General features: G+C 33.0%; 1 protein-coding gene across 1 annotated transcript; it reads right to left on the minus strand.

Moving 5' to 3' along the window:
- Positions 1–3167: 3167 nt before the first annotated feature.
- LOC107825047 (large ribosomal subunit protein uL3c-like) lies at positions 3168–5705 on the minus strand. Its single transcript, XM_016651878.2, has 2 exons — positions 5093–5705; positions 3168–3565 (listed from the first exon to the last, which is right to left on the minus strand). The coding sequence occupies exons 1-2, from the start codon at positions 5625–5627 to the stop codon at positions 3276–3278; spliced, it is 825 nt and encodes a 274-aa protein (XP_016507364.1). The 5' UTR covers positions 5628–5705; the 3' UTR covers positions 3168–3275.
- Positions 5706–10619: the final 4914 nt, after the last annotated feature.

Here is a 10619-nt window from a genome sequence, read left to right on the forward strand (position 1 = left end):
TACTAGGGATAGTGAGATTAGCATTACAAAAGGTACCGGGGTTTCCATGTCGTGCTAGACTATTATGAACAATACTAGGAATACTTCTTATGTAGGTAGTATGCCTTCTTTATCTGCTAGTAGTACTACAAAAATGGAGTCAGGCGGAGTTGATAACATATATAGGTAGTTGCTTACGGCACTCTTGGAACCATGCTTAGCCAAAGCGTGAGCTACTCCATTCCCCTCCCTGAAGTTAAGCCGCACCGCTAAATTTCCCTACGTCGTCGGTAGGTACATGCAATCATGCAAAATGTTAGCATATGTGGGCCAATCATTCCGTGTAATACTTTTGTGGAATCTGTTTCAACTTCTTGAAGGGTTAGATTTTGTTAGATTAATTAGCGTTTGAGAAGAGTATATGAGAAGGGGATGTTTTGTCCCTCATTGTAAAAGAAAGAAAGGAAAAATTGTTTAAAAGCACTTCTTTGTTATATATAGTTTGAATATTTTAAAGGATGTTTTGAAGGGAAATTAAAAATTTTACTATATTATTAATAGTCCAGATTGGGCACTTGGGCTTTGGGCCTATTAAGTAGTCCGGAATTAATTTTTACTCACATATTATTTATTAATAAATTTAAAATATTTTTTAAATTAAATTTCAGAAAATATTTTTTATAGTTGTTTTCTTACATACTATGAAAAGACGAGTCTGTTAATTCCAACAGACTCCAAGAGGTGTTATAAATATCCATATCATCTCCAAAACGAAATCATCTGAAATTTTTCATCTCTTTCTCTTCTACTTATTTTCTACAACTCACAAATATTTTGTTTTTGTGGGAAATTCGAGTTAATTGCTGAAACTCGAATTTCAGAGGTTTTGTAAAATCCTGGAGGAATTCTGCTATTATCCATGCAGCAACATAGTGAAAAGCTTAAATTCCTTAAGGACAGTGATTACACTGTCAAACCCAAATTATTTCATCCAATTATTTTTCTAACAGATTTCTGTCAACTGCTATTTGGAGTCCCATCTGCAATGCTAGTAGTTCCAAGTACGTGTGGTTGTAGCCATAGACTGCATTGAAGAAACCCAAGATCTAATTGCCATGCTCAACTATGAAGGCTCTTCCTATATCTCGTAGTGTGTGTTTGCCCTTAAAGGCTCCGTCAATATTGAGCTTGAGGTGTCTTAGTGCTTGTTGGAGAGATTGTTGGAATATTGTTGTTTTAATTGAGTCATATGTGCCAGAAGGCAAAAGGGAGGAATATGGACCATGAGGTCATTATGTTAGTGATTAGGGAAGGTTTCCTGTTATATAAGCTTGGGGGCCATAATATCGTGCAGATTAAATCCCATGTCCATCCAGAAGTGAGTAGCGATGGGACATCGGAAAAATATGTGTAGAGCTTTACATACGGGGCCAGTGGGTGGAACTTATTTTAGCATGACTTAATTCTTTTAGAGTATGACAATATTTTATTATGGCTTATTAATTAGCAATATGTATTTTAAGTAATTTTATTATCTTTATTGTTGAGTATTTTAGTACAATGTCATGACTCATCTCATATTTTGTGTTATTTTCTTATGAAACACCTTATATAGTTATATCTTACAAGGACTAAAGAAATATTTGAAACACAAGTTATATGTTGTGCTATGAAAATTTTACCCGGAAAACCCCCCGAAAAAAATCCAACTTATATATGCACCTAGAAAAGATAAAAACTTAATAATTGATTTGGTTTGATAATTGAAAAATCCAAACTAACTTGACCTATGTATACCCCTAGTTAATGCCTTTCCTATCTAATTTTCCAAACGTATAATCTTACATTCTGGAAATCTAAAGGAGGGCCGCATAACTTGAGCAGCCATGCTAGCTCCTAGATCGCAGTGCTGATCATCGAGATATTTGTATTTCCCTATAGATTGCTGCTCCTTATATTTGTTGAGTTTGTTTTTTAACACGTGGCCAATAATTAGTTGGATGACATGTTCAGATCATGAACATGATTTTTTTTTGGTGCATGCTTTTGAGTTCACATGATAATGTCAACTTAGAGAGGTCAATATCGAACAACAACCATGGATAGAAAAAGACGGACTGATGTTATTTTAGTTACGGAAGAAAAAGTATCACTATAATCGAGCCCAAATATTAGAGTATACCATTTGGCAACAAGACGAGCCTTAAGTCGAACAACCTGATCATCTGGACCAACTTTGACTGCATACACCCAACGACAACCAACAGTAAATTTACCTGAAGGTAGATAAACAAGCTTCCAAGTACCACACGCATGTAAAGCAGACATTTCGTCAATCATAGCATGTCGCCATCCTGGATGAGACAGTGTTTCACCTGTAGACTTAGGGATGGACACGGAGGACAAGATGATACAAACGCATAATGGGGTGATGACAGACGATACTAACTTAAACCGACATAATCGAGATTAGGATTAAGTGTGGACCGTATATCTTTTCGAAGTGCAATCGGTTGACTAAAATGAGACAAGTTCGCAATAAGAGCAGGGTCAGGTGCAGGACACGATGCTGGGCGCGGACGACGATGATAAGTCAGGGGGTGATGGAGTGCAGGGAGAAAAATATATTATTAATAATCTATTCAATTATAATACAATGAGCCCTATTTATAAAATACATATCCTACTCCTATTCTATGTGGGACTAGAACTAATTTACGTTACTTACATGACTATCAAACAATGGACATGACAGTGAATACTATCTCTCGTTCCCCATATCAAGGAGAGAAAGATAGTGAGAGATTTTACACATTTCTGGACTTCTTTACAACCTCTATTTAAAGAATAGAATTGAATTAGGAACATTTGGACCATCTCACTTGATAATATTGGGTACTGAAGCTGTTAGTTTTCAGGGTCAGTTGATTTAACTTGATGCTACTCTGTTCATTTCCCGGTTAAGATCCCCAAATAACTCACAAGCAACAGTAATGGATGTAGTTCCTTTCATTCCGGTCAAATGACCAGATATAAAACTGACACTTCAATCAGTCATCACGGCAGGTTTGATAATCTCAATTAGAATTATCTATGCCCTACTAAGTGTGCCCATACACAGAAGACATTGAAAATGTAAAGGATGAGTTTTAGCCAGATATCCGACAAATAGAACTTGAAGGTAGGGATTGGTTGAAATGTTTATCCAGCCTCTGCAATTAGCAAAATTTCAAAGCTACATATTTTAAGAGAATTAAAATTACATGATCACTTGACAGAGTTGAAATATAGAGAAACTAGCTCTTGGGGATATTTTTGCCTACAATCTTGGCTGGAGCAATTCGCAAAAGATTTCCTGGCTTACCAGGAAGAGCTCCTTTGATCATTATAATGTTGAGTTGATCATCGATCTTGACAATCTTGAGCTTTCTGACCTTTCTCTTTGTGCCTCCCATTCTTCCAGGCATTTTCTTGCCCTTGTATACACGCCCGGGGGTTGTCCCAGCACCAATTGATCCAAGTTGTCTATGACTCTTTGATCCGTGAGTCATTTGACCCCTCTTGAAGTTATGCCTCTTTATACCACCTGAAGCAGTATTCTCAACAATGAAAAACAGAATAACAAGATACGAGGATCCAATAGTTTTATTATGCACTTATCCATCAATAGATAAGAGAACATGCTTTCACAAGTGTTATAAAAGTAATCCAAATCTGAGATGAAGTTGCTTGCTATAAGTAGACAGCCACCAATAGAGAACCAAAGAGCTGCTTGTATTGACTTCAATACATGCAAGGTATGGATGTCTCTTCCAGATGATACTTCAAACAACTATTCAGGTTATCAGAAGAAGGTTAAGCTTGTATTTCGGGAAACTGTAAGACGTGAAAAGCTGATAATTCCTATCGACGCATTTACACATATGAAATGTACTGTGGGGGTATCATCCAGCATCAAGAAACTTATTTGAAGTGCTGGAGCCATGCCACATGCAGAGGGGAGCTACAATGATGTTCAATTACAATGTGATTTAGTTAACCATTTGGCCAGAATGTTAATAATATAATGTAGCTCATATAATAGGCATATCAGTAGTTTTATGAATAGGTAAAAAACATCATATTTGCATATGTTCTGTAGTAATATATTGCATCTTAATAATACAAACAAATACTATTCTGGTTTAAGGAGTGCATGCATGAATTGCAATGACATGACAAAATGCAATATTAACAGATGCAAAACCAAAGAGATGGTACTTCTAGATGTACCACACTACTAAAATCAAAGGATATTTCTCTTTAGAGCGACAACAACAATGCCTCAATCCCAAGCTAGTTGGAGTTGGCTATATGATTTGGACTATCCATTTTAACCCATTATTCAAGAATTAAGATTCTCTACTAAAACTTCACTTGTGACAGACCATATATTCTATATATCAGGACCAAGAGCTCACTGATAATCAGAAACTAATCACAAAACATAAAATCCTAGGTCAATTGTAACTCTTAGTCTATTTTATCCAAAATACTACCAAGCCTAGTACTTCAACAGTAAGGACTTAAACAGGCATTGATAATTGGTTTAGGGTAAGTTCTTCAGTAAGTAACCTACTATTGCAAGTCAAACTACACTGATAGTATAAAAAGACTTTACACAATCTATAAATATAAATTAAATTCATAAGTTAAAGTCATTATCCAAATTTTAGTTAAACAATGCAACTTCAAAAACATATTTTTCAGGAAAATTCAGCTTGTACACGTACAAACTGGGAATTCCAGTTTAGACAAAAAAAAAAAAAAAAACTACTCCCTCTGTTTCACTTTATGTGACGTAGTTTGGAGGTCAAGCTAACTAATTTTCCGTGTGTATCCTGACTTAGAATTTTTAAAATGTTTTGAAATAAAATTTACATATTCAGAAACTATGCTTAGCAATTCAAAATATTTAAAAAGTATTTGCAAAAAAACATGGTCAAAGAAAACCTTCTTTTGACTCTCCAAACAGTAAATGTGTCACATAAAATGGAATAGAGTGAATAATTGAAATGAATTTCCAAATGAACTTTTACTTATCAAATTAATATATGTAGAAACACATATATACCTTGAAATCCTTTTCCAATAGTTGTACCAGAGACATCCACCAAATCACCCTCTTTAAAGAGCTCACCAAAATCAAGCTTTTGCGTAACCTCAAACCCATCAATAGACTGCAGCCTAAACTCCTGCAAATGGCGCAGAGGAATAATCCCCGACTTTTCAAGATGCCCCATTTCGGGTTTAGTCAGCTTTCTATCCCTAACACGTCGATACCCGACTTGTACAGCGTTATATCCATCTGTTGCCTCAGTTTTAATCTGAGTAACAATATTGCCTTCTCGAAACCCAACAACTGTTACAGGCACAACTGTTCCTGATTCTTCGAAGAAGCTCATCATTCCAAGTTTTGTGGCCATTACGCCAACTCCGGCTTCGAGTGAGGCGGAGATTGAGGATTTTGAGATGTGGAGTGAAGTGGGTTTGTGGGTTTTGAGGGTGCGGAGTGGGATACGGTGGAGGAATGGAGAGTGGAGGGTTAACGGGGTGGTTTTGAGGCGGAATTTGGCGGTGGGGATAGTGGAGAAAGATGAGACCGACATGGCTGAGAGAGGGGAGAGGAGGAGGAGAAAGGCTCTGTTTTGGGTTTCCTTATCTAGAAGATAGTGAAGAGAGGATGATTTGAGATTTATTATTGTTTCTTTGCATTTTGGAATTTTATTTTTATTTGCAACTTGTACTTCTTCTTTTTTTTTTTTAATCATTTTCCTTCGTGACTTGTAGATTAGTAGATTACTAATCTATATATCTATATCTCTATATATATTAAAGGAATAAAGTTACCATATATAATTGACATTATGGTTAAGCCAAGTGGCAAGCTAATAAATGTCAATAGTATATGATAACTTTATTCTATATTTGACTATTTTAGTTAAATACAAATATAATATAAACTAAATTTGAATTAAAGAAACTGAATTTGAATTAGAAGATAATTTTAAATTTATAGATAAAGTTTTAAAATTTGAATTTAAATTAAAAATAAAATTTATCTTTTTTTATCATGTTATCATACTTAATTCGGTTAATGATCATATGCAATCATGTTAGAAACTTTTGTTATCTTTTCTAATTATTTAAATACTACTTCGCCTCTGAAAAAAAAACTACTCCATATAACTATAAAACTCTTTCACATTTAAAACCCTATAATTATAATTCTTTAAAACACTGTAGCTAGATTTGAATAAAGCGAATTTCTTTTAAAATAAATGTAATATATAGGGTACGCGTCTATGTTTATCCAAATAACAAAAAAGAGTTTAAAAATCGAATAAAAGTTTATTTACATATATAATGAAGTAAATATACATGCTGGGGAAAGAAATATCACAAAAATCAATCAATATTAAAAAAAAGTTATTTTTTCTTTTCTTTTTTAAGAATATCTGTTTGAAGAGTCAATTTGTATAAATGGACATCAAACAAATAACAAAACTTTGGTTATACAATTGCTATCATTAATTTTAATTTAGCACATTCTAGGAATTGAAGAGTATAAGCTGAAATCCCTTCATTTAGCTGCAGTCAAGCCAATATTGCAAGGGTATAATATTTTTTTCGTTGAAGAATATTAGTTTTGAATCATTAGATTATATGAAAGATTTTTTTTTCCTCGAACTAAACAAGAGAGATATTGGTTTCTAATTGATAGTTTCTATAGCGATTTTCAAGTGTAACAAAGAGTATATTTTTAAAAACAATGTGGTACGACGTGAAATATTTTTTTTTTTTCAAATGTAAACAAATTATTTCAAAAAAATTCTTTACTTTTTTCTACTCCAAAGATAATAAAAAGATAAGATATTTTTGAACAGTAGTAGAGAGTTTTTAAATTTATTATTATAGAAGTCATATCATGGATAAACTCAAAAAATCGAAATCTTATGAAATATTTACATAAATATCCGGCCAAATTTATTGCTTATTTTTTATAGCTAATATAAATAGATGTTATACAAACAACACACGATTATACACATATTATATATGGATTATATATAAATTACATATCCTTCAATTTTTTAATTTAAGTGGTCGGATGAGCACCTATTTAGGCTGATTAGATAAAGCCAAAAGAAAAATATGAAAGAATTTCAACCAAAGACTAAAAATATAAATAAAGTTCTTATGTAGACAATTTCTATTAAAACTCATCCTTTTATAGTAAAATAAATTAATTTTTTGTAACAAAATAAAGAATAACATAAAAATAAGATAAAAGAAAATAAATATTAAAAATAATATATGAAAGATCTAAAAACCAGAAATAAGAGATGACAACGTATTTCTTTTTATGTTTCATCTTTGTTGAGTATAAAAAATTTGGAACCTAATCTCATCGATTTCAAATATTCTTTTCAACTCAAATACATAAATTATAAGATAAGGATATCTTAGAATATTTTTTTTATTTACATTGTGTGTCCTTTTTAAAAAATCACTATTACCAAAAAAAGGATATGATATTCGAATTTGAATTTAAATGCAATTTGAGTAGTTTGCATTGAGGTTAAGCCAAGTATGGTATCGAAAAATAAACTACTTGGCAATTTAAGATAATATATGCAATGTTATATAATAACAATCAACTAATTTAATATTTAATAATTCAAAGAACAAATATTTTGTATATATAGGATATTAAAAATTCAAAATATGTGGCTAGAGATATCGATAAACTTAAAATGGAGTCATACTGAAACAAAGTTTTTCCAGTAAAAGAATTATTTAAATTTTTAGATAGCCGATTAAAGTAAATTTTAAATTAAGGATAATATTTTCACTTGCATCACTATAAAGATAATCATTATTGAAATATATATAAAGTTTTAGAAATTAAAATTTCAAAATAGAAATATTTTTTGAAAGATAATATCATACCAAATAAGAGTTCAAGTCGTAATATAAGAGTCACGTCAGTAATCAAAGAATCATTTATATTGTGTCAACCTTTGTGCTTTACTATAAATATGAGTTATTATTTCGCTTTGTGGCTATTTTTAGGTTCCACTGACACCAATGAGAATAGTGCAAAAATAAAATTATTACTACGAGATTTGAGAAAATGTTAGTCTTTTTTCATGTAGTGTTTCTTAATTAAATCAAGGAAGTGAATATTTCTTAACAGTTCCATAGCCTCTCGAAGATAAATACAGACATCTCCGTACCGATCCGCAAGACTCTACTAAACCTGCTTGTGACTCATAACACCTATGAACCTAGAGCTCTGATACCAACTTGTCACGACCCCAAATTCCCTCTGTAGGATGTCGTGATGGCACCTAGTCTCTAAGACTAGGTAAGCCTATCAATGCAGAATAATAATAAATATCTGAAATAAATAAACTACAATTCAAATAATTTTAACTCCCAAAACTCGGTAGAAATAAGTCACAAATTTCTAAGAATTTATTCTCCATGTCTCTATACATCAGAGTCTAAAACAAATAAGGGAGACAACATAGTAAGATAGAAGGGTACTCCAGAGTTTGCGGGTGCTGGCAGATATATCTCGAAGTCTCCTCGTACAGTTAGTTTACTAATGCATGGTCTGATAAGATGTACCTGGATCTGCACAAAAAGATGTGCAGAAGCGTAGTATGAGTACACCACAATGGTACCCAGTAAGTGCCAAGCCTAACCTCGGTAGAGTAGTGACGAGGTCAGGTCAGGCCCTACTGGAGAATAAATAATGACATGGTAAAATATTTAAATAATATAATAAGATAAAATAACAATGAAAATGAATCAAGTAGTATGTCACATTTAATTACACCAAATAATGGCAATTAATATCTCGTGGAAACAAAATAAAATTTCCTTTCAACTTCAAGAAAATCACAACAAATAATCAAAGGCAACTGCGGCCATAAGTCAATATCAACAAGGGCACTCCCGAGGTACCGCCTCGTAGTCCCAAATCATAAATAAATTCACAATATCTCGTTTCCTTATCTCACCGCGGGAGCTTTCACAATTTATTTGAAAAAAAATATTTTTCCCGAAATAACATCCCGCGTTTTAGCCATCCTTATCACACCGCATGATTTATAGTAGTTCCCCCTACTAGCCATGCGTATCAAGCCACCCTTATCTCACTGCATGCATTTCAATACCCAGACCTTATACCACCGTATACGTATCAATATCATAATATATCACAATTTGCACCTCAAGTGCTCAAATAATTTAACTTGCCAAAATAATTTAACAATAATATTTTTCCACAATAAAGAGCTCACGACTCATTCCAAAATAAATCACCAATAATATTTTTCCACAATAAAGAGTTCACGGCTCCATCACAATGAGTACGAAAATCTTACAAAAATATTCAGGAATAAATAATTCAGGAAAATAATATTTCAAAATCTTTAATACGTTGCTTCAATATCAAATTTAAAAATGTCAAATAATTCATATTAATAATATTTAATTTAAAAAAAATCAACCTTCATATAATGCACAGAATAAAAGAAACCAAGTTTCAACTAAACAGGTAAAACAATTAGCAGGAAAAGGTCAAACAAATTTAAGGTATATAATTCAGATCAATGATGAAAATATAACAAGATAAAATAATTTAATAAATGTGCAATTATGATCTGCACAATTTAAAAATATAAGCTTTCACATTTAGCCCGTGTACACACTCGTCACCTCGTGTACATGACTTTCAATACTGTGATGACCATAAATATCATCTTTAAATTTAATAAGTAATTCTATATTCTAAGTCCTTGAAAAGTAATAATTATTATTTCTCGACTTGCGTGCGCAGTCCGTACAATATTCCGGAAAGTTTTCATGTGAAAAATAGATTAAAATGTGAAATGGAGTTTTAAAACTCAACTGAGTTGACTTTGGTCAATATTTTGAGCAAATGGACTCGGATCAGTGTTTTGACAATTCCGGTAGGTCCGTATCGTGATTTGGGATTTGGGCGTATGCCCGGAATCGAATTCCGAGGTCCCTAACCCGAGATATGGAATTTTGATGAAAAATTAAAAGCTTAATGATTTTTAAGAAATTACTGATGTTGGATTTATTGACACCGGATCCGTATTTTGGTTCTGGAGCCCGGTATAGGTCCACTATAATATTTATGACTTGTCTGCCGAATTTGGTGAGAATCAGAGTTGATTTGAGGTGATTCAGACGTCCGGTTGTGAAAATATAAGTTTTAAAGTTTTCTTGAAATCCCCTGTTTTTATAACTTATAGATCTGTCAGGGAGCCCGATTTGTCAGGGAGCCCGATTTTTGACAGGGAGCCCGATTTTGACAGGGAGTCCGATTTTGGCAGGGAGTCCGATTTTGACAGGGAGTCCGATTTTGACGGGGATCCCTATTTTGACAGGCAACCCGATTTTGACAGGCAGCCAGATTTTGACAGGCAGCCCGATTTTGACAGGCAGCCCGATTTTGACAGCATTTCCAGTAGAAATATTACAGACGCTATGTCCAACATTTGATATGTTAACCATCTGAAACTCACCCGAGGCCCTCGGGACCTCAACCCAATACACCA

This window comes from Nicotiana tabacum, chromosome 15 (assembly GCF_000715075.1).
Source record: "Nicotiana tabacum cultivar K326 chromosome 15, ASM71507v2, whole genome shotgun sequence".
In the NCBI taxonomy this organism is placed as follows: domain Eukaryota; kingdom Viridiplantae; phylum Streptophyta; class Magnoliopsida; order Solanales; family Solanaceae; genus Nicotiana; species Nicotiana tabacum.